We start from the raw sequence: 24,046 nt of genomic DNA, 5'->3' as shown, positions 1-24,046 counted from the left end.
CCTTCTTCTCAGGGTCTAAAGATGTCCTAAGCAACCACCCTTGATGTTTGGTGCTTCCCTGCCCTCACAGCACAATGTCAGCTCCATGAGTGCTGTGTTGGAGAGGTTCTGTCCCTAAAGTGCCACCACTTAGTCCCCAACGCTCCAAATCCCAGCAGAAAGGCTGCTGGGGAATCACCAGCACAGAAGTTAGGAAAATACAGGACGAAGCCCACACTAGCCACATCCCTGCTCTGCAGTTATAGTATGGTGGGAGTCAATGCACCTTTTGGGGGCCTCAGTTTCTCACCTGAATCCACCCAGCTATTCCCACATCACTTCCCCACTGCTCTCAGGCTCCCTGAGATCTGGAGAGCATCAATTTTCCTAAAGCATCTGCTTTATGTGCTCTCCTTTCCCCATGCCCTCTTTTCCCATCCCCATGGAGACGGTGCAGGGCAGAGCAGCCCCTGGGGTTTGGCCACCCTTGATGTCTCACTAAAGCTTCACCGTGTCCTTGTGAGATGGTGAGTTGGAGAAGGAAGGGTCTCCATGGGCACACGGCAGCTGTGCCCGGGGCTGTTTGTTGGCCGAGCCCCGGGTGCCGGTGCCAGCCCAGAGGCAGCCTGGCCGGCCGGGGCCCTCAGAGGCCCGGCGGGAGGCAGCGTGTGCGGCCCGGGACTGCTCGGGGACGGGGCCGGGGCTGCTCGGGGACGGGCCCTCCCCCGCTCAGGTGAGAGGAAGGAAGCAGCAGGGAGAGGAGGAGCACAGGGTGAGTGCTGCTGCCGGCACAGAGCAAGCCCAGGGTTCAGTTTTGCCCCGAAGTCGAGGAGGTGCTGAGGCTCAGCCCAGGTAATGGAGAAGGCCCTGCTGGTTTGCAGCGTGCGATGGATGGGAGAGCAGCTCTGGGTGTGGATGTGCTGCTGGCAGGATGGCCCAGGAGCAAAGCACACTGGTGTCAACAAAGCACCTGGCTTATTTTGGGTCTGGAGGTTAATATGGGCTGTTGGCAGGGGAGGACTGTCCCTTTCATCTCCACAAGAGCTGCATGGGGGAGGGCTGTGGTCCTGGCAGGTTTAGGGGCTGAGGACTGGAGATGCCCCATTCCTCTAGAGGGTTTAATTATTGAATATGACTTGAAGACCATTTCTCTTGCCCTGTCTGCCTATTAATATCTCTCCAGACTATAACCTACCCTTCACCTCTCTGACGGGCCTGCTCCATCCATGGTGGGGCCGAGGCCTGCAGGGAAAAGCCTCTTTCTCTCCATTCCCTGCCTTCCTCCAGTTGTCCCAGGTAAGACCCACAGGGAATTAAATTCACTGAGCTGAAAACTGTGCCAGAGCCATGCAGACTCCAGCAATGAGATGCTTGGGGATTGGGCAGCTGCCCATTGAGACAAAGGGTGACAGTGGCTCTGCAGAGGGGACATGGTGGCACTTGTTTTGCTGTGTGGCTGCAGTGTTGTGTTGAGCTCTTGCACCCTGCGTTCACCATGAAGGTTGTGTTCAGTGCATCATATCTGGGGATAATTTCCAGGCCCCCACCCCAAATCCTATGGGATTTCTCTGCCCAGGACTTTCCCTATGCACTTTTCAGGTCTGTGTTAGTGTATATCTCAACTGGAGGCTCATAAGTGCTGCCTGGGGAGCATCAGGGTCAGTCTGATCATTCCTCCTCTCCAAAACTGCCCCCATGTACAGAGAGGAGCTGTCTCCCCTTTGTTGCCAGGCCCTGTGGCACGGCAGGGAAAGCAGCTGGAGGGCTGCCTGCCCTGGCAGCAGTGCCTGGGAAAGCTGGGCTCAGCAGGTTGGTGAGAGGCCCCGTGATCCAAGCCCCGCTCACAGCAGAGCTGATGGAGCCACCGAAGCTTCGGGAGCTGGCTAGCACTTCCCTGCTGTCATCCCCCAGAGAGGATCTGGGATTTGGGCTTACTTCTGGCTGCAAGGGAGAGGTGGGGGACAGGGCATGGAGCAGGAACCACATCTGCCTGCTCAGATTCTCTTCCAGGAGGGATGTCTGGGAATGGGACAGGGTTGAGCTTATGCAAAACGGATTGGAGAGGCTGGATACCTGCTGGGGCAGAGGGCTTGTCGCGTGGCAGATGCTTGTCATCATCCCTTTGGGTAAGGAACCAACTCCCCCCAGCTGCCCTTTGAGTTGAGTGTGCACTGGGTGCTGTGCTGAGAGTTCTGGGGACACCACATCATCACCTGGCTGTGCTGCCCAGCACAGGAGGTGTGGCTTGTACAGGAGCCATGTCTGGCCAATTCTGCAATGCCTAAGTGGGATGCCTTTTCTTCTGAGTGGGAAATGTTAGGTTTGGGCTTTATTCAAAGTGAGTGTGTGGTGTATGGAGCAGCTCGGATGTCCCACCTCTCTGCCATGAGTTGTTTGGGAATTTCTAAGGACAGTGCAGGACAGGAGGTCTCCTGCCAGCCCAATTCTTGTTTGAATGGGATGTTGACAGCTTGACTGTGTGGTGTTGCTGTGAGGTTGTATTTGCCCTCTCAAGGAGGAAATGTGATGGTGTATCCCAATGGCAAGGACGTCTCTCCTCCAAGCTGGATGCAATAACTCATGCTCTGGCTTCTGTCCTGTTTTCTGGTGCTCACAGAGGCCGTGGCTGATCTTAATCAAAGCCCTCAGGTGTTTGCCTCAGTTTCTCTAGAGGCTTGCCCGTCCCCATGATGGGGCTTTGTTGCAGCCATGACATGACTCTCCTGCACTAAACTCACATTGCCTTTAGTTGCTGCAGTTCTCTTCTCCTACCTGGGTCTGGTTGTGTCTCTCCCTTGCAGTCTCAAACCATGAACTATGTGGGGCACCTGGCTGAGAGCGTCCTTGTCACAGTGAAGAGTCTGTACTGTGACCTGAACCCTGCCACCCTGTCAGGCTGCATCGATGTGATTGTGGTGAGGCAGCCTGACAACTCCTTCAAGTGCTCCCCGTTTCACGTGCGCTTCGGGAAGCTGGGGGTGCTGCGCTCCAAGGAGAAGGTGGTAAGTGCCCCACAACCCTGGGGCTATGCTTCCTTCCCAGTGCCTCCAGACCCAGGATTTTCTATAACCCATGGGTTTATAGGAAGACTTTCTTTGAGGGAAATGGGAGCTCACTGAAAGGGTTGCCAAGTTTTTGAGGGGGATGCCCCCAAATGGAGCTCATCCATTTCCAGGGTGGAATGTGCTCTCCAGGAAAATTGGGAGAGGTCCCTTGCTTCAAAGGCTGTGTGGCTGTCAGCCCTGTGAGCAACTTCAACCCATCCCCTCCATCTGGAAATGCCCCTGTGCTCCAGTGGATGAGGGGGTTCAGATGGACAGGATGCTTCTGTTCCTTGCTAGGTTGACATTGAAATCAATGGAGAGCCTGTGGACCTGCACATGAAGCTGGGAGACAATGGAGAGGCATTCTTTGTCGAGGAGTTAGAGGAGCATGAGGTTAGTTATGAAGAGGTGCTGCATGTCTGTGTCCTGGTGTGACTCCCTGGAAGTGCAGAGTTGAGTTAGAATGACCAGGTTTGGAATGCTGCTCTTCTCCAGAGTGACTCCCTTGTCCCATCTGATGTCTTCTATGCCTGGAAAGGTTCCTGCTCAAAGGACCTTGCAACCCATGTGGTGGAGCACCCTGGGGGAGTATTAGACCAAATATCTGCATCCCAGACTGGTCTCCATCAATGGGCATGGCTGCTGGCCAGACAGGTGGATATCTTGGAGCTTGGCCTCTCAGGGGATCTTGTGGCAGTGATGAGAATGAGACAGATGCTGTGGCAGGCTGCTCCAATGGGAAGTGGGATGAGACTAGTTGTGGCTTCCAGAAATCCTGGCAGCTCTTCTCTTAGGCATACTTGTGGTCACTGCTGGCTTGGGCTGGGTTTGGAAGTAGTAAAGGGCTCTGGAGTCAAATCCATTTGCAGCCTTGGTAACTCTGGTCTTGTGGTGCCATCTTCTGCCTGTCTCTCCTGGCCCATGTTAAGGATGTCTTTAGCTTGTGGCTGGATCACTCTAATATTCTTTTATTCACATGTTGTAGGTACAAATCCTTTCCTTTTAGGCCACGCCACAAAACCACCCCTGAGCCGAGGGCTCGGTGGTGTTGGCTGTGCTGTTCCATAGTATGCTCCATAGAGAGCAAGGAGCTGCTAGGCTGAAAAGGAGCATGCTGGAGGGAGCTGATGTGCTCTGCCCATCCCTGTTCCAGAGCAACATCCCCTTCTTCCTCTGCACGTCCCCCATCTGCAAGGAGCGGTGCATGACAGGCGCTGCTCAGCCCTCCCAGGGGCTGGGGGTCTCCAGCACTGGAGTGATCCTGCGAAGGAGGAGGCGACGCAGGAGAAGGCCCAGGAAGAGGGAGGTGTTGGACACAGAGTCTGACAGTGATGAGGCCAAAAAAGAGCTGCTAGTCCCAAGGTGAGCTGCTTGGTCTGGGCAGGGTGATGCAGTAGGTCAGGCCTGTGGGTTCATTTGGTGATGGCCACCAGTACTGAAACAGGGGGAAGGTGTTTGCAAGCTGGAGCCCAGTCTCCTGTGGAGTAGAAGGCCAGGAGGAATGGTGAAACTGGGTATTGCCAGCTTTCTGGAGAGGAGGCTGCTGCATGAGAGTAGCACAAGTTCCCTCTCTTTCCTCCTTTGCAGTGATGCAACATATTCATCCTTTTCTGATGTCCTTGAAGTAAGTGGGTCGTTGCAGCCCCCAGAGATACGCGCGTTCTCCGATGGGGAGCTGATCCAAGCAGACAGGTAACGGACAGGGCTGAGGTGTTCTGCTCAGCTCTGGTGAGAGCAGGGCACATGCCCCATGGCAGGGAAGGAGGTATGGAAAAGTGACTTGGAGGTGTCAGGAGAGGACAGTTCTCCTAGCTTGATATGGTGTGGCTGGAGGAAAGCTCAGAGGCCACAGGGGACACTTGAGGCCGTGGTCACAGGTGTGAGAAGCCTGTGTGCACAGGGCTGTCTGCTGATGAGGTACTGCTGGCATAGCACTTTGCTTCCTTGGGCCTCAGCTTCCATAGATCTTGTTCCTTTAGGAGTGACAGTCTTATAAGGTAGAAGTGACTTTATGGGAAACCAGCATTACAGGGTTCTTGGCCCTAAATGTCCTTGCACTGATAAGACAGCAAGGGGCTGCAGAGTAGGTGAGGCCCCACATCACCTTCTCTTCCTGCAGCTTCAAGCTGAGCCGTCAGCCTCCTCACAAAAGTGATTCTGAGCTGGAAATCAAACCACAGGAAAGCTTTTGTCTAGGGGCTGAATGCCACATGAAGTGGATCTGGGGAAAGCTCCCTCAGGTAAGTCCCTGCTCTTGCTCTTTTGCTGGGAGTGGGTGTCCAAAAGACCTGCAGAAAGCACAGGAGGCTGTGGCCAGGCAGCCTTAGAGAAGTTGTCCTCTTCTGTGTGATGCTTTGGGCAACTTTCCATCCTCAAACCTGTTCTTCTGCCTCCCTTGAGGTGAATAAATTGGTGCAAGTTAAACGAGCCAAGTCCACAAAGATCACTGCCGTGGATGGGACAACCCCTCTTGTTGCCACCTCTGAACATCCAGGAGGGGTTTCAAGCCCAGCAGAACCTCAAGACATGCCCCATTCCTTGCCTGTGTCTGCAACTGAGCCAACACTTACACCCCAGGCTGAAAACAGTGTCTGCAGGCTGAAGGACGTCCTTCGTGCTATCAGGGCAAAGACATTTTTGGGGGCCTCCTCAGTCCCACAAGAGCAGCAGAAGGAAGATGTGAGTGCTGTGCCAGATGTGGAGCACTTTGAGGGAGCCACTGCTCCAAGGCAGGCAGGCTCAGAAGGCCCTGCATCCCAGCTGGAGAGGCAGAGGAGGCAAGGTGAGAGGGTGACTGGTGCTCCTTGAAGTGGTGTTTGTCTGCAGATGTGTCTGACTCAGATGAGCCCCTTGGTTGTCCCTTCAGTGTAATTCCATGACTTCCAGCTGTGGTGTGCTTGCTTTGCCTTCTCTATGTGCTACCAGCTCCTTTGCTTTGAAGACACATGCCTTAGGTGTCCACTTTTCAGTGACCACCCAGCTCCCAGGAAGGCTTTCTTGCCTTATGTTCCCTGAAGTCCATCCTTCAATGTCTCTGCTTTTGCATTCTTAGAAGATTTTTCAGCAGTACAGGCCATACCTTAATTTCAAGTGTCACACAGCACCTGGCCTGTGTCTTCATCATGAGCTTGCCAAGTCAGGGAAAATCATAGAGAAGCATTTCTGTGGCCTCCTTCACATTGTATTTAAAGATCATGCTAGTGCAAGTGTCTCAAAACACTTCTGTTGCTGTTGACTTACAGGAGTTTTTCCAGTAGGAAAATGTCTGCCCTGTTTGTATGGTACATGGATGTGAGGAAAATGCTGTTAGCTTTCTCTATAGATGCTGGGATGATTGGAAAGGTGATTCAACTAAGCTCTCTCTCTTCTGTCCATGCATTGAGGATCCATCAAAAGAGCTTGTCACAAGGGCCCCAGAGCCATTTACCTGGAAGACTTCTCCAATCCGAACCACAAGCCAGTGGCTCTCTATTTGGCTGAGAGGTATGAGTTGCCCCAGCTGGCCAAGCTCAGACATTTTTGAGCAATTCCCTTGGCACAAAGGATGGAGGTATTGTTTAAAGCTATTCTCTGATGTCACCACCGTTTCCTCCCTTGCTGGCAGTGACACAGAGCAGAGTTTGAGTCCTGAGACAGACCCCAGGAACCCTGTGAGTATCGAGCTGCCATCCACCTCGACTGCCAGGAGCCCCATGGACTCTGACTCGATGCCCACAGTTGCCCTGTCACTGTGTGGGGGCCTCAGGGACAACACGCAGATCTCTCATGGTAGGTGGGAGGAGAGGGGCAATCTGCAGCCCTGAAATCCTTTCTATCCTCCAATGGCATGACACAGCCTCTGTCCCACCAGAGAAGTTCATGGAACACAGGATCTCCTACCAGCAGTTTGCTGAGAATCCAAGGCTCGTCAGTGACCCAAACCTGGTGATAATGATCAACAAGAAGTAAGTGCCCTACTCTTCCTGCTCCTTCATCCCACAATGGACAGCATGGCCCCTTTGTCCCTGTAGGAATGTGACTCCATCCCAGAGCATGATTGTACAAAGTAGTTGTGGGACCTGGCCATGCTGCAGGATGGTGAGGTACTCATCTCTCTTGCTTTTTCCAGGTATTACAGCTGGGCAGTGGCTGGTCCCATAGTCCTGGCCCTGCAGGCTTTCCAGAAGAACATTCCTGAGGTCAGTGGTACAGCACATTTACTGGCTATGATTTTCAGCAGGGCCTGGGCTGAGGAATGACCTCCTCCCATGTTCTGCCATGTTCACAGAGTATCATTGATGAATTGGTGAAGGAGACGACACCCAAGAAAGACAGGAGATATTGGTTCTGGAGGAGGAGAGAAAGCTCAACAGAGGAGGTATGTTTGCAGCAGTGGATATAACAACCCAGGGGACAGGCATCATTCTGCTGACTGGCCAGGGTGGGAGCAGGGTCCTGGGGATGGCCTGAGGTTGACTATGAGGACATCCAGGACCTGATGAGGTGACTTCTTAAGGTTGCTACCAGTCCCCTTTGGTATGTTAATGCCTGAGCAGCAGAGCAGCACCTGGTAGTGCAGAAATGTGGACCTTGTAGTGGTAAGACCTCATGCTGTGTACCTGTCCTGCCAGGTCCCTGGGCAGCACGTGTGCTTGCTGGTCTCCCTGCCCCACCACAGCATCAGGCTGTGCTTCCTCTTCCATCAGCAGTGTCCCTGTGAAGGCAGGGACAGCAGTGATGCCTCTTTTGGCATTGCTCTTCCAACTGGAAGAAAAGCAAAGCAGCCCATGCTCTTGCTCTTAGCTCTGTGCAAGCACTGCTCAGCTGTAACAGAAACATCTCTGTTATCCAACACTGTGTTGAGCCCAAATCCAGAACACAGCCCCATATCTAAGTCACTGTGAAGAAAGTGAACCAGAAGCAGCACACCCCTCTCTGCCTGCAGCAGCAGCAGCCGAGGCCAGGGATAGCCAGCCTGGGAGCACTGTGGCGTGACCTTGTTCAGCAGAGGTGAGTGCCTCCCTCCCAGGCCATCTTCTGGAGTCTGGATACTCCTGTTCTCCTGTGTGACTAATTATTCTTAAGTTTGCTTAATAAAAGAGGGTAGAAAGCTTTTTTAAGACTCTGGCTGACCTTTTCTTTGTGTAGGCAAGAGGGAAAAGAGTCACCCAGTGAGAATGAGCCCCAGCACCCTGGGGACACGTTGGCAATGAAAGCTCCCGCTCAGAAACCTCTGCCAAACTTCAGGAAATCCCTGCGGCTCTCCTCGGAACAAATTGTATGTATTTATTCCTCCATCTTCACTGTCCATGTGTGTAGGGGTGAGACAACCCTTAAACAGGGATTTCTCTACTCCTGACCTCATGTTTTCATAGGACATCCAAATATTTTCCCTTGCTGGCCACCTTGTAGAGTCTTGGGACCTCTGGCCTGGGTGGGTGGCAGCCTGGCCTCTGGCAAGTCCTGGATTGGTGTGAATTGGTGCTGGTGTAACACTTTTGGTGCCCCTCTGCCCCAGGGAAGGTTGAATCTGCAGGATGGCCCCAACGAGGTGGCATTCAGCGTGACAACTCGGTACCAGGGTACGTGCCGCTGTGAGGCCACCATCTACCTGTGGAACTGGAATGAAAAAGTGGTGATCTCAGACATTGATGGCACCATCACCAGGTAAAGGCCTTTCTCCCACCCCAAAATCCTTGTTTACCCCTGTTAGGGGAAAAGTCTCCTTTAAAGGCTTGCATAAGCAGGCAGAAGGGAGCACAACCCCTTGTGGGGTGGATGCTCACCACGTTGGATGACACTAACCCAGCCTTCTTTCCTTTGAGATCGGATGCTCTCGGACACATCTTGCCACAACTGGGTAAAGATTGGACTCACCCTGGGATTGTTAAACTCTTCAACAAAATCCACCTGTAGGTATTGGATCAGCTGAGTTCAAGGGGAAGTAGGAAGCTGGTTGAGTCAGAGTCAGGGCTTCTTACTCACTGATGCAGGCCCAGATGGCTGCACTATCTGCTCTCAGTGGTGGCTGATGCTGGCTGTGCTGCCTATATGATGTTGAGGGGTGAAAGGAGAGGGTCCCCTGGGAGCAGATGCTGGGATTACCTTCCCTGGAAGGAGTGTGTGTCAGTGGAGGCTTTGTTGGGGAGACATAGCTGAACAGCAGAGGAGACAAGACCACCCGAGGTCACACCTGAGAGGGGGGCACGGGGGTCCCCAGCACTGCAGTGCTGGTACCTCTCTGGGCACCCAGCAATTGCTTCCCACAACCCAGGGGACTCCTTGTGAGGGGTGTCACTAGCAATGAGTCCCTGCAGAGCCTCCAGCTTGGTGCCTGGCCCCTGTGGCCACTGAGAGGCACTGTGGGGCCGTGGATGGCTCGTTGTGGCCCCGGGAGGAGCACGGGAGGGATGCGCTCCCGAGGATCGCAGGAACGGCATTTCGGCTGCCTCTGGCCACCGGGTACCACCTCTGCCCAGGCATCTGCAAGGGCTGGCAGGCAGTGCTGTGGGATAAAAGTGCTGTGTGAGGGTGCTGAGCACCAATGGGGGCTGTGCAGCTGGGCTGGGTGGGTGTGTGCCTGCTGGGACAAGCATGGAGGGTGGTGCAGGGGCTCCCAGTGTGAGGCAGATGAGGATTGGGTTTAGATGGAGTTTCCAGATAAGTGATTCATGTTCTTTGTGGAGCCACCTTGCTTACTGGAATAAGATTTGGTCTTAGGCCAGGTACTTGGCTACGTCTTCCTCCTTAGAGTAGGAGAATGCTTTGCCCAGGCCACAGCTCAGAGGGGCTCCCTGTGTTCTCTCTAGGAATGGCTACAAGTTCCTCTACTGCTCAGCCAGGGCTATTGGCATGGCCCACATCACCAAAGGCTACCTCCAAAGGGTCAATGAGCAGGGCTGTGGCCTCCCCATGGGCCCCATGCTGCTTTCCCCCAGCAGCCTCTTGTCTGCCTTCCACAGGTACTGTCTTTTCCTGCACTTCCTCTGTCCCTGGGGACAGCACCCCCTTCTCCAGCTTGACCCTGAGGGATGTCCTGGCCTTAAACTGCTCTGCCCTCCTTGGTGCACAATGCTGGGGGGCTGCCTAACCTTGCTGGAGCTTCACAGCACAAAACCTCTTGCCCTTCAAATGACTTCCCTGAACCCCAGACAGCTTTGGTGCCCACAGTCCTGGCCAGCATTGCCACTGTGACCGTGTCTCTTGTGCTGCAGGGAGGTGATTGAGAATAACCCAGAGATGTTCAAGATCCCCTGCTTGACAGACATCCGAAAACTGTTTGCTACAAAGTTCCCCTTCTACGCAGGCTTTGGGAACACGCCCCATGTGAGTGAGTCTCTGGGTGTGCAGGGAGGGCTCAGGCTGGGTGCTGGTGCCTTCCTGCAGCTCTCACTCTGTGCTGGCCTTCCTTGGGCAGGATGTCCACACTTACAAGCAAGTGGGGCTGCCAGAGAGCCGCATATTCACAGTAAACCCCAAAGGAGAGCTGATCCAGGAGCTCACAAAAAACCAAAAGTCAACGTAAGCAAAGTGTTTATTCCTCTGCATCTTTGGGATGACCCAGCTGTGATGCAGAGAAGCATCAAACAAACACTCAATGACCCCAGTGTAACTTCTTTCTCACCCCCACAGGTATGAGCAGCTGTCAGAGCTGGTGGAGGTGTTCTTCCCTCCTGTGGGACACAGGAGCAGCGCTGCTCTGGTGTCCCCAAAGTACAGCCACTGGAGATCTTCATTGCCTGATGATGACTGGGATAGCTCCTCCTAACCCCATCCCTGTGGAGGCCTGACCCAGAGCTCTCCTGCATGTTCTTTGCTAGGACTAAATGCTCCAGGTGCACCTCACCCTCCCTGTTTGCTGCTTGGGCATTTTGCACTTGTAATAGAGGTCATGACACCCTTTAGCAGGAAGCCAAAGGGGGTAAGAGGGAGTTCTGACTCTACAAAAACTCCAGTTGCTAAGCACAAATTCCTGAAAGCTGGGTCTCTTCTGGTGTTTGTAGCTCCTCTAAAGCCCGGCTCTTTTTTAAAGCTGGTGGTTGTTCACTGTTGTATTTATTGATGAGCCTCTGCCATAGCTATTACTACCTTTGGTATGACCAATGTTCCAGACAGTCCAGCTACCTGCAGTTTGATAGCTGAAACTGCCCACCAACTTGTAAAGGCAGATGGAAGATGCTGGTGTTTTGAGTGTTCTGAACGAAAACCAATAATAAACAGTGCCTTAATCAAGGTTGTCTCTTGCCTGCTTTAGCCCTGTGCATAGAAGTGGGAGCCAGGCTCCAAGTCCTTTCTAAAATGTGATTTGGCTTATTCTTATTCAAGCATCCTACCAAGTGGGTCCTGGGAGTGATGGGATCTATCAAGACCAGGTTGCTAGGAGCCTCATCCAGCCTGGTCTTGGATGTTCCCAGGGATGGGGCATGCACAGCCTCTGTGCACAGCCTGGGCCTGTGCCTCACCACCCTTAGTAAAATACCAGTTTCCTTAGATACAACCTCCTGCAGCTGAAAGCCATCTCCCCTTCTCCTCCCACCACAGACCCTGTTGAACACTGTCCCCATCTTTCCTCTGGGACCCTTCAAGTCCTGTACAGTTGCAGTGAGCCCCTCCATGGTTCTCTCTTCTCCAGGCTGAGCATCCCCAATTCTCTTTTCATGGGAGGTTTTTAAAAGTTATAAAGTAAAACAAAGGCAGAAGCACTGCTGGACTCCTTCCTCCAGTCTGGCACCTACCTTCTCCTTCCCTGCCCCCTGTGTGTAAGGCATCCTGTCTGCCACTTCTGGAAGCCACACAAGTCATTTTCATCCTGGAAACCTCAGCAAGAAATACTTTATTTTTTTCCTTTCCAGTACAAACAGTTTTTCAGCTTTTAAAATCTGAACAAATAGACATGGTTTTAAAAACAACAGAACACAGTCTTTTAACAGGATCAGTTATAAACTGCCTCAGAAAACTGCCCATACAAGCATAACCCCATGGGCAGCATTTCCTTACTTTGCAAGCAATTTTTAAAAAATGCCCAGTTTTGTACAAAGTTCTTTTCACTTTTTAAACATGAATAGCTGAGAACTGAAATAACAAACTGTCCATAGCTTCAAGTGACTAGTCAGGAATAGTCCAAACATAGCACCATTTTCTGGAAGGCCAGACTTCTTCCTTGTCCTGGGTTTGTTATGGCCAGTCCTGGCTCCCTCTTTTCTGGGGAAGCTGTTCCTGTTCACCCACTCTAACCCAGCCCTGGCTGGGGAACAGGGAGCCTGGCCCTTGGCTTGGTTTTCTCTTTGGTTTTCTCCCTGGTGTGAGGGGATGGAAAAGGGGCTTAGGCAGGATGCTCCCCCTGCAGGGTGAGGGCTCCCCCCGCCCATCACAAAGTACTCAGGGTTGCCTTGAGACTCCTTCCTTAGGCTGTAGGAAAAAATAAGTTTTGTTGTCCAAAAGCAGGTTTTGCAGGACGCCCAATGGCAGCAGGAGGTTGTTCCTCACGTGGAGAAGTGTCTCAGCAGCTGGAGGGTAGCTCCAAATCAGCAAAGCCAGAGCAGTGAGAGTGAATTCTGGTGCTGTGAGTACCTGGCAGGGGTGGACAAGTGGTGGGGAGGCCACATATCCTCTCTATGCTCCCACAGCTCGTGCTCCTCTGGCAGAAGAATGAGCTTTTACTGCCTCAGGGATCCCTGTGGTCCTCCCTAAACTGGAAGCATGCTTAAGGAGCTCACCCAGATTTTCTGAGGGAAAAACACTGCCCAGATGCATCTCTGCTGGGAGCTGCTGCTGGTTTGTGCTAGGCAGAGCACAGAGCTGCTCCTTCATGCAATCAAGGGGGGAATCATGGTGCAGAAGAGCAGGGACAGCCTAGTAAGGGTGACAGGCACCGTGTGAGAGCCAAAGGCTGGCTGGTGTGGGAGGGTTCATGAGCTACAATGCTGAGAAAAAAGTATGTTCCTCTGCTATAAAGTGCCAGAGTTGCTTGGATGGAGGCTCTTTAATTTCCTCCTCATCCTAGTAATGAAGTCCCCATTGGCTGATCAGCAGAGGGTGCCCATGGTGGGCTCCTAGGGAGATGTGGATTCTGTGGGCAACAGCTCTGCAGGACGAGGCTGGAGCTGCTCAGGAACATGGACAACATTTTCCAGCCTGCCTATCTGTGAGAAACCAGAGTCAAGCTGGGTAAATGATGTGGGTTTTTCATTCTGAGCTGAGGACAGGCCTCCAGAGGTGTTCTCACAGATGCCCTGCCTTGTTCCACATTGGTGTTGGTCCCAGGGCTACTGGCATCCCAGAGGGATCTGAAGAGCTTGAGGAGGACGTGGGCTCCTGCTCTTCCCCTGCTGCCCTCACACTCTGGAGCAGCTGGAACTCTCCTGCCTGGGATGAGATGATGGAGTTCACAGCTTAAGCAATAAAACAGGAGAGAGCCAGAGCTGGAGGACAGGACTGCTCTGTGCCCAGCTTGGTCTCTGCAGAGACCTATGGACACAGCTCTCCTCAGGGAAGACATGTTTTCCATAATCATCATGTCAGTCCCAGGTGTAACCAGAGAGCCCAGCAAAGTGGAATTGCAAAGCACAGCAGCCCCCAGAACCATGGGGCTCTCTCCAAACACTGCTGCCACAGCTGCTCACTGTGGGTCTTTGGAATATGGCAAAGGACATGGGGGCAGCATTAGGAAACTGGAATCAGATGAGCACCATGACACAGGATTGTCCAAAAATATACACACATACCATATATATATATGCATATGTGTTTTCCTAATACACACCCTCATCTGCTCCACAAGGCATGAGCATCTGCATGGAGGAGGGAGCATTATAAATGGATTTACCATACACAAGGAGGGCTGCCATCTCGGAGAAGGGAAGCCAGTTCCTGGAGGGACGTGTGAATACGTGTGTTCTTTGAAATCTACAATTCCTGTGGTGAGTTTTGTTCCCTGCAAGGAGCCCTGGCTCTGCTCAGTCTCTGGATTAAGATGCAGGTGGTCTTTAGGTCAGAGAAACTATTCCTCAGCTGATAACTACAGGGTTTTATTCTTCAAGAAACGATAAATCCACAAAAATAAAATTAAAAAATATGTTTCTGCCTCCAGCTTACTTTTGAATTGTCCTTCTGGGGTCATCAACCCAGGAGCCAAAGCAACACCCCCAGCCAGGAGGCAGTGACACTGCTGTGCCAGGGTCAGGACAGTTGCTGAGCATGAGGAGGGGAGCACCAGCATGATGGAGTTAAGGAGAAGTGGGGCCAACAAGATTAAAGGGAAAAAAATGTAGCAGCTTTTCATATAAAATTATCCCAAGAACTGTTGTCACATTGGAGTGAGTCTGTGTGATATAATTTAATCCTGTCTTTCACAGCAGGAGAAGGAAGACGCATGGCATGGCAGTGTGGCTAATGCTGCCTCCTCTCCGCCTTCTCCTCCAAGTGCCCGACCTGCTCTGCCAGCTCAGAGACCTTGGCTTGGCAGTCGAGCAAGTTGTCCTTCAGTCCTGTTATTTCCTGAGAGTGGGCAGCCAGTGTCCCGTTCACGTGGTCCATGTAGTCCCACAGGCTGCCCGTGTGTTTCTCCAGTTCCTCCCTGATGCCGTCCAGGCTGCCGGGGATGGCCCCCAGCCGGCCGCAGGCGCTCTCCACCCGCGCCACCCGCTCGTCGAAGCGAGACACCTCCTGCTGCAGGCCGTGGGCCACGCTCTTGCAGGAGCTCAGGTCGCTCACAATCCTGGCTTTAAGTCGCTCCAGGTCTCCCTTGAGGTTCAGGACGCGGCGGTTGCTGAAGAAAAGCTGGGAACCTTGGTCATTGACTTTCTCCTGGATGGAGTGGACCTCGTCCTCAATCTTCCGCTCGTGCTCATCTAGCGAGGAATTGACATGCGTCACGGTGTCTGAGTACTGGGAGACTGAGTCCTTGAGCCCTGTCAGAGACTTGCTCACAGTGTTCAGGTTGATCTTCAGCAAGGTGATCTCCCCTTGCAAAGCCCCCGATGCTTCCTCCTCGATGCGCCGCTGGATCTCCAGGATGGTGGCGTTCAGCTTGCGCAGGAGGTCGTAATTGCTGTCCATGCGGAGCAGCAGGTCCTGGTTCTTGTTCTGGCAGTCCTCGATCTCCGTCCGAAAGGTCTCCACATCTTTGGAGGCAGAGGTGCAGCCCAGGGAGCAGGTGGTCTCCAGGGTGATGAGGCGATTCTGCAACGCCTCCAGTGTCTCATCTGTCCTTTTCCTCATGCTGGCAAGCTCCCCTTCCAGCACAGGCACCACTGCTCCGTCCATGCCCATGGGAGAACTGACATTGTTCAGCTCCCCCACGATGGTCATGAACCTGTCTTCCAGGGTCTGCATTTTGTCTTCAAAGGCAGTCCTCATGCCATCCACCTCTGCCACCACCGTGCCTTTCATGCTGTCCTCTATACCAGAGCAGCAGCTCCCCATTTCCCTCTCTGTGGCATTGAGCCTGGCTTCCAGGTCCTCGAAGCGCCCTTCAAAGAGGTTCCCTAGGGTGACAGTGGAGATTTCTCCATCCAGACGTGAGTGCAGGTTCTTCTGGGACTCGGAGATGCTGTGAAGGCCTTTCTCAAGGATGTTCATGCGATCAGTGAGGTAGTCCAGGTTGCTGCAGCAGCTTTCCACCACCGTCAGCCCTTGGATCTGGGTCTCCAGCTGAGAGATCTCTTTCTTGATCTCCAGCTCCTTCCCATCCAGCGTCTGCTGCAGCCGCAGGTTGGCGGCTTTCTCCTCCTCACACTGCTGCCGCACCTCTTGGATGCGGAAATCACACGTGGTCTGGATCTTGCCCAGCTTCTTCTCAAAGCCATCCAGCAGCTCCCCACGCAGGCTGCTCAGCCTCGTGTCCACGTACTCCTCCAGCAGGTCGATGGAGGTGAGGGGCGAGGGCCGGGCGGATTCCAGCAGGTGCTTGATCTGCCCGTCGTGGTCCAGGACCATGCCCCGCACCTCGTGCAGCAGATCCGCCTTGGTCTTCAGCACGTCGCTCACCTCGGTCACTTTGGTCAGGATGTCCCCTACAGGAGGATACGTGGCCATGTCAGCTTTGTCTGCCACGTCCACCAGCCCGTCAGGAATGATGCCGAAACCCACGGAGGAGTCCGGCGTGCCCGGGCTGTTCATCAGGGAGCCGATCATCTTGGTGGTGTCCTCCTGGATGGCCAGGCGCAGGCGGTCCCCCAGCCCGCTCACCAAGGCGTGCAGGCTGTCGTAGGACTGGGAGAGGCGCCTCACCTCCTCCTCCAGCCGGTCCAGGCGGTCTCCAAAGAGGCCAGGCAGCTTCCTGCCTGCACGGGGAAAGAAAGAGATGTCACAAACATATTTTATGAAAAATCCTTTTGCCACGATCTTTTCTCCTGAGAAGCTTCAGCTACTCCATGTTTTGCTGCTTTGGAATGTGATTTGGAGAATTGTTTACCCAGCATGTGAAATATTTTTTACTTGATGACCAATGATAGTCACCTGTGTCGAGGCTGTGAGCAGTCACAAGATTTTATTCTCATTCCTTGCCTTTCCTTGCTAGCCTACTGATGAAATCCTTTCTTCTATTCTTTTAGTGTAGTTTTAATATAGCATTTTCTTTTAATATAATATATATCATAAAAATAATAAATCAGCCTTCTGAAACATGGAGTCAAGATTCTCATCTCTTCCCTCATCCTGGGACTCCTGCAAACACCACCACATTTGGTGAGCCCTGAGTGAGGAACTTTACCACAAATAGAGAGGGCACAGTGAGGGCTGGTGCTCCTTTAACTTCCCTCCCTCAAGTTCTTTCCCATAATAATCTTGTGTCCTGCCCTCTGTTATTCTCATTTCAGCAAAATCTCAGCCCACATCTCTCCTTAAGCTATCAGGAAACCCTCTTTCCTCTAGGGATCCAGCCCTCTGTCCCAAGTTCAACAGCAGGTGATGATAACAGCCCAGGAGAGCTTCATCTTGAGAGAGCCCCTATCAACCCCACAATTACTGGGAAAATGCTCTAAAACAATGAGGAAAGGCAATTTTGAAGCTGAATGTTTTGAAAAAAAACAAGATTTAAAAAGCAAGTGGTCCTCAAAGCAATCAAATGTCAGGTCTGATGGAAAATGTCACCCACTGAATTTTTGCCAGATTCATGCTCTGCACTAGAACAGAGAGAACCGGAGGTTTGAGTGCATGACACTGGTGTGGTGACCTGAGGACATGAAGCAGGAGCAAGATCTCACCGTATTGATTCTTCTTTGGTCCTGGAAACAGGTCAGGGTGGCTTTTGGGATAGGGAGGAAGCCTGGGCATTGGAAACATCTTTTGCCCAGGGGGCATTTTGGGGCTGGGGTGCTGGGGCAGGAGGCCAGGCTGGTCTGTGGGGCTGTCATGACACCCTTCTCCCATGAAGCCAGGGCAGCACCTCCAGGACAGCTCGGTCACTGTCTTGTATCCAATCTTGTACCTGGGCCTGAAGAAGGTGCGGTACCTTGCAGGAGAGGGGAGGGAGAGAGAGAGACAGGTTAGAGAAGCAACCTCAGCATCAGCAATAGAGCAGGGTCATGGTCCTGCTGGGTGTGGGAGATCTGGGCACATGGGGAAGCCTGGCTGAAACCCTTGTGCTGCACCTGCAGACCACGGCCCATCTTCTCCAAGAGCTCCTGCTGCACCACAGCTCACTGCAGCATTACAGTGGGGTCTTGGTGAGTATTTTCTAACCTGGGACACTGTGGTTATTTAGAACTGCAGCTCTAAATGTATTGCTGCAGTTCCTGGCCTGATAAGTGACCGCTGTGACACTGTTTGGCAACTCCTGGCCAACAGAGCACAAGATGAAATGATGGAACTGATTTCAAAAGCCCTGCAAGCTCACATCACTTCCAAGAGGGAAGTGGACTGCTTGTAAAAGTGGCTTGCATTTTGAATTGACCTATAGAATTTCCTAGTGTGATCAAAAAAATTCTCTTCTCAACTGTAATCCTGTCTGGAAGCCCCCATGAGGGTTGAAATGCCTTTGGAAAGGTGTTTTCTCTCTGTGTGGAGGGCATCAGTTTGCTGGGAGGCCTAGAGGGGCTTGGGCTGGCCTGGTGAGGGTCTCCAGGGTGATGCTGTGATGCTGAGAGAGGGATGGCTCCTTACCCTGCCTCGTGCCCCAGCTGGGATGCCCTGGGAAGTGTCTCCATCACAAATTTGGTGATACAGCATTGATCCTCCCACACCCAGCACACAAGGTGCAGGCCCACCTCACAATTCCCCCTCTGCTCTTGCTCTGGATGGGGTCCCACCAGCCTTGGGGGAGGATTCAGCTGCTCCTGCTTCCCTGTGGGGCAGCAGTAATGAACACAGCACTTTTCTCACCACCTCCAAACACCAATGCTTTAAGCCTGCCTTTTGGAAATATCCAATCTGAATTTACCAGGGCCTGAAAATCCTGAAGTTTGCTGTTTTGCAACAACACACACCATCAGCCTCTTGTTCTTCTGCAGCACGTTCAGCAGAAGGTCTTGGAGGAGCAGCACAGCCATCCGTGCTGCAGAAGGCACCAATCCATCAGTCAGAACAGCACATGGGGCTGAGTCCTGCCATCCATGTCCTTGTCTGAATCCAGAGTGTCCCCAGCTCTGGTAGTGCTGCTCCCACACAAGTCCCAGTGGGATACAGCCACCTCCATACACACCACAGGGCAGGGGGATAAACCAAACCCAAAGCCTCTTCAAAATTTCTCAACATCAATTTCCCAAAGGGACAGTTTCAAAACAAGCTCTTCTGGATACTCCTCTTCACAGATGCTGCTGAGTTTCAATGATCTTTGCTCCTGTTGTAGTGTGTAGAAACCTGCCTGGATGTACCACAGGAGATTGCTGCTCCAGCCCGTGTCAGGGGGTGAAGAAAGGAGGGGGGTGGCATCCACAAGGCAGAGCAGCTTCTCTGTGCCATCCCAGCACCTTCTCAGCATCATCCCAGCCTCTGCAGAGGAGCTCAAAGCCTTGGGCACCTCTAAATCTTTCCACCCCTGCTCCAAACAGCAGCAAGGGGAAGTATTTGCAGCCAGCTGCACAAACATTCACTGATGGCCCCAGCACGTGGAAAATCCGTCCTTCCCTTTTGTCCATGGTTGCAGCATCTGAAGCTCTGCAGAAAATACAGCTGTGGGTCCAGCTGCTCTCAGAAAACCCCCTGGTTTTGTTTGAAGGAGAATAACAGAGGGCATCATGGAGATGGGAGAGGCTTTGGAGATTTCCTCCATGGGTACCAGCAGCTGCAGGATGTCCTGAAGTCCCCAAATGCTGTTAAAACCCTTGTGATGGGAAGAGCAAGTGGTGGGTGGGTCCAGCTGCCCATCTCTGCCAGGAGAGGTTCTGAGCAGAGCCCGTGGCACCACTGGGGCAGGGAGAGTCCCAGCCAGCTGCAACAGGATGGGTACAAGGCTCAGACCAAAACTTCTCTCATCCCAGTTCTCCTCTGTGCTCAGCTCTGCTCTTCCTCCAGCCTGGGGAGGATGCAGGAGAGCTTTTCCACACGGAGCAGCATCCCTGGAGGTGGTGAAGCACAAAGCCCCTGCACCACTGGTGGCTCCATCTGTGGCACAGTGAAGTGTTTCCCTCCAGCACTGACCAGGTGGCAGGGTTTTGCAGGTATTTTCCTGGAGCAAGAAGCACTGAGCCATCCCCAGCCACAGGCTGCATTTCCTCATCCTCTCAGCCAGGTTCTCACTGAGCTGCCATCATTCTGCCACATTGCAGGTCCACGACAAACTGCTCTCCTACACACCTGCACAGGCACCTCCCCACTTCCCATGGTTTACAGATTCATTGCTGAATCATTCAATATCCCGAGTTTGAAGGGACCCTTAAGGATCTTTGTGCTCAGCAACTGCACAGAACACCCCTAAAATCACACCATGAGCCTGAGAACATTGTCCAAATTCTCCTTCCACTCTGTCAGGTTCAGTGCCATGATCACCTTCCCTGGGGAACCTTTCCAGTGCTCAGCTGCCATCTGGGTGAAAACCTCTTCCTGATACCCAATCTAAACCTCCCTGACAGTTTCTGAGGAGGGATAGAGCTCCCTCTCCCTCCTGACAGATCCCACCTTGCCTCCTCCCAACACCACTGCCTGCCATGTCCAGGAAAAGCCCTTCTGCCCCTTTCACTGCCCTCTGGAAAGGTGGCACGGGGTCTCAGGAGATAAATCTCTTTGGGAGGGGAAGGGAGCCATGGCCCAGTGTGCCCCATACTCACAGCACTTTCCCTGGGCACTTGGGTCCCCAGCTGCACTTGTGGTACTCAGCCTTGACGTAGCTCTCGGCCCCGTCCTGCAGCGTGCACGTCACGTTGCGCTGCACCACGTAGGCACAGAAACTCCTGGGGGACACAGAGAGAGACACTGTCACCCCCCTGCCCAGCAAACAGCAGTGCCTGCACTGCCAGAGAAGTTTGGGAGCAGGAGATGGAAGGAGCCCCCCAGCTTGGGCAGATGCTGGGGAGGGGAATCACAGCCATGCTGCAGGAGCGTGGTTCCTGTCACTGTCACAGCCACGCTGTCACCAGTGCTGGTGGTGTCCCCAGAGCTGGGCAGTGCTCAGCACAGCATGGACTGTGTGGTGAGACAGGCTGTGAGCACAATCAGAATCCCAGCAGCAGCAGCATTGTAGGAACAGGATCCCAGAAACAGCTCCAGCAGTGTCAGGCAGGGGTGGTCTGTCCTGCTGCAGCTCCTGGAGTGCTGCCAGTGCAGGGGACAACCCAAAAGCCTTCAGCCCTTGCTGTGGGTGCTGCCACAGACAGGGCACAGGGAGGAGATGGGATGGGGATGCTGCTCTGTAGGGCTGCAGCATCGTGGGTCCCTCCATCAGAGGCAGGGACACAGAGCAGATCTGTGATGGAGAAACCCCCTCAGATCCCCGGGACAGTGAGCACACAGAGCCTCCTCCCTCCTGCCATCCCCCTGAGTGGGTGCCACAGGTACAGCCAGCTTTCCTGAGCCGAGCAGCACAGCCAGGTGCTGAGGGAAGCTGGCTGGGAGGAAGGCAGCGTGTGGGAAGGATGTAGGATGCTGTAGGACAGATGGAGGCCAAGGCTGCTCCAGCTGAAGGCAGGGCTGCCAGCAGGAGCAGATGGGCTTGGTCCACAGGGGCAGAGGCAGCAGGGACGTGAGGGGAGGCAGGGATTAAGGGCAGGGGGCTGTGGCAGACGGCAGAGCGGGAGGAGAGCAGGGCACAGGCCCAGGGAGCAGAGCAGGGCTGAGGCAGGAGGTCAGGGATGAGCAGATGGGCCAGCGCAGGCTGCAGGTGCAGGGAGGTGCTCAGTGAGGCGGGAGGACGTGGCTGCCCCTGTGCCAGCTGGGGGCTTGCTGTGCATGGGTGGGGAACACCCTCTGTCTTCACCTGTTTGCATCAGTGCTTGTCCCTCCTTCATTGATCTTTCCCCACTCAGGGCGAGCAAAAGTGGCCCCTGAGTGTGACATGGAGGTGCTGCGGGAGGGCTGTGCACACCCACCCTGGGCATGCACACAGGAGACACCACAGCCCTTCTTACCAAACCCTTCTGCTCCATCCTGACAGTCACAGCCCCTTTCCTGTACCTCCACCTGCCAGAAGTGTCTCAACATCCTCCAGACCACCACAGCAAGCCCATGAGAGCTGGGCTGAGGCCCTGCAGCTCGGTTCTGTGCTCAGCCCCCAGGCTGCTCTCCACAGGCCATGTGATGGCCATGCCAGGGAGCTCTGGCTGCATCCCAGCCTGTGACCAGGCAGCTGAGCTGCAGCAGCCCCAGCTGCCTCCCAGTGCCCCCATCCAGAGGCTGCACCGTCTCCAACAGCCCCCCAGGGCAGGAGCTCTCTCTGTGAAGCAGCAAGGTGTGAGCAGGGTCATCCTCCCTCCCTCTGCTCCCCTCCAGCAGGGATCCCCTGATCCCACCCCCCAGCACATCCCACTTGCTGCCCCCAGGAGCTGCAGCAGCACATCCACCCCAGCCCCTCTCTGATCCCCTGGGATGGGCACACCAATCCCGTTTGGGACTGGCATTTCCAGCCTGCCCAGACCTGAGCAGCTGTGCCCTGGCAAGGGGCTGCCAGGCTCAGAGCATGAGCAGGGCCCTGTGCTGCTCCCTGCTCCTGCACAAGTGAGGCATTCATCCGTGCACAGGACCACAGGAGAAGGAAGGGCAGACACTTCTCTCAGCTGGAGGCAAGGGAGTTCATGTGTGTATGTGGAAATTTAGGATCACAGTCTATCCATAAATCCAGGACCTGCTTACAAACAGCACCAGCTGCCTCTAAGTTAGCCAGTAGCCAATGCAAGCAGTTCTACCTGCCAGTAATAAACCCTGCCTACCTGTGACTGCTCAGGCTAGCATAGTTCTGGCTCACTCTCCCTCTCAGAATCCCTTCCCTTCTCACACACCTGTGGCAAGCAGTTTATAGCTCCAGCCTGATGTTTTTAGAGTGAGCAGCTGGAAAATGTTATGGGATTTTGAAAGCTCTCACTGGCACTGCCAGTATTGTTCATTCCTAGGGTTACTTCATTCATTTCAGCTTGTTCATAACCCCGCATCCTCCCTCTTTCAGAGGAGCCCGGCAGAAACTGCCCTAGCAAACAAGCAGAGAGGGAAGCAACACCCCCTCTCCGCCCCCAATGTAACAGCTCTTATGCAACTGAACGGAAAAAGTCCACAGTTTGTGTAAAACCCACATTCCTCACCGCCTGAGCTTTCCAGGTTTCTTGAAAACGTATTTAAACTCCAGCATGTATGCCTTTTACAAGCGATTCCCTCCAAACCAAGCTGTTTCCACACGCAGATCTGTGCAATGCCCGCACATCACCACCCGCCGATGTCACACAGAGCAGGTACCTGCAAAACCCCAAAACCACACACGGGCAGCTCCATCCCCACCTCCCCAGCCCCGCACAGCACCGCCCGCAGCCCGCTCGTTCCCTCCTGGAAATACAACTCCCGGAGCCTCCTCTAGATGGAGGGGGGCACTGACACATTCAGCCAGCCCTCGCTCCGTACCTGGCGGAGGATACGGAGCAGGGGATGCCGCGGCGGTACCCAGGGACTACCGCCCGGCCAGGGATGCCCGCGGGCGAGCCCTGAAGGTGGCACCAGGCTTTGGGTCCCCGCGGCAGCCCGTCCCCCGAGGATGCTGCCCGGAGAGCGGCCGGTGCCCGTAAGGGATGCCCGAACGGAGCTCGGTGCCGGGCACAGCGGCTCCCGGTGCCCGGTAAGGGATGCCCGAGGGAGCCCCGGCTCGGTGCCGGGCACAGCGGCTCCCGGTGCCCGCGCTCTGTTCCCGGTAAGGGATGCCCGAACGGAGCTCGGTGCCGGGCACGGCGGCTCCCGGTGCCCTCCGGACGGGTTCCGCGGCCGCTGTCGCTTACTTGTGCTTGCCCACGGGCTTGCCGAGCTGCGGGCTGGAGCCGGCCGTGTAGAGGCTGTACCTGCCGCCGAAGGGCAGCGGGGCGGCGGGGGGGTAGAAGGCTCCCTTGGCGTCGGCGAGCGCCAGCAGCGTCCCCAGCGAGAGGCAGGCGAGCAGCGCTCCGCGGCGGCGCCGCATGGTCCCGGCCCGGCGGCGGCGGAGCGGGATGGGACGGGATGGGATGGGGCGAGATGGGATGGAACGGGATGGGGATGGGGCGGGACGAGGGCCCCACCGGGACAGCGCTGCGGAGGGCACCAAGCGCCGCCCGCTGCGCCCTGCCCGGCCCCTGCCCTGACTGTCGCTGTCGCTGTCCCCAGCCCTGCCGGCCCTGCCCGGCGGCACACGCCGCTCCACCGCCCGCCCGGCCCCTTTTGTAGGGCGGCGGCGGGGGCGGGCCGCGCTCCTCCTTCCTCCCGCCCTCCCTCGGCCGCCGACCCCGGCCCGCGGGCGGGGACACAAAGCGGAGACCCCCGACCCCCATTGTCCCTCCACGCAGCCCCCCCAGCCGTGCTGCAGCCCCCGTGAGCGCTGCCCGCCTTGGGGCTCGCACCCTGCCCCCTCTTGTCCCCTTGTCCCGATGCTCCCTCCCTGCCCGCTGGGATTTGCCCCGCAGGTGCAGCGGGATCCGGAGCCCTGTGGCTTCTGGTTCCCCCCAGTC

At 54.7% G+C, this 24,046-nt stretch overlaps 2 protein-coding genes across 2 annotated transcripts; one reads left to right on the top strand and one right to left on the bottom strand.

The window, feature by feature from the left end:
- The first annotated feature begins 2,074 nt into the window (after nt 1-2,074).
- Nucleotides 2,075-11,165, top strand: LPIN3 (lipin 3). Its single transcript, XM_064729856.1, has 20 exons — nt 2,075-2,105; nt 2,781-2,981; nt 3,321-3,416; nt 4,177-4,385; nt 4,587-4,715; nt 5,143-5,263; nt 5,424-5,805; nt 6,407-6,506; nt 6,628-6,791; nt 6,874-6,967; nt 7,132-7,201; nt 7,291-7,380; nt 7,948-8,012; nt 8,151-8,280; nt 8,521-8,669; nt 8,828-8,914; nt 9,812-9,964; nt 10,217-10,328; nt 10,420-10,523; nt 10,635-11,165. Exons 2-20 carry the CDS (start codon nt 2,790-2,792, stop codon nt 10,768-10,770), a joined length of 2,583 nt encoding a protein of 860 aa, XP_064585926.1. The 5' UTR covers nt 2,075-2,105; nt 2,781-2,789; the 3' UTR covers nt 10,771-11,165.
- A 660-nt stretch (nt 11,166-11,825) lies between these two features.
- Nucleotides 11,826-23,668, bottom strand: EMILIN3 (elastin microfibril interfacer 3). Its single transcript, XM_064730187.1, has 4 exons — nt 23,348-23,668; nt 20,207-20,329; nt 17,207-17,454; nt 11,826-16,285 (listed from the first exon to the last, which is right to left on the bottom strand). Exons 1-4 carry the CDS (start codon nt 23,521-23,523, stop codon nt 14,391-14,393), a joined length of 2,442 nt encoding a protein of 813 aa, XP_064586257.1. The 5' UTR covers nt 23,524-23,668; the 3' UTR covers nt 11,826-14,390.
- Nucleotides 23,669-24,046: the final 378 nt, after the last annotated feature.

The sequence above is a fragment of the Zonotrichia leucophrys genome, chromosome 20, assembly GCF_028769735.1.
Source record: "Zonotrichia leucophrys gambelii isolate GWCS_2022_RI chromosome 20, RI_Zleu_2.0, whole genome shotgun sequence".
NCBI lineage: Eukaryota > Metazoa > Chordata > Aves > Passeriformes > Passerellidae > Zonotrichia > Zonotrichia leucophrys.
Note: the sequence above shows the minus strand (reverse complement) of the source record. Positions and strands in the feature narration are given on the sequence as shown.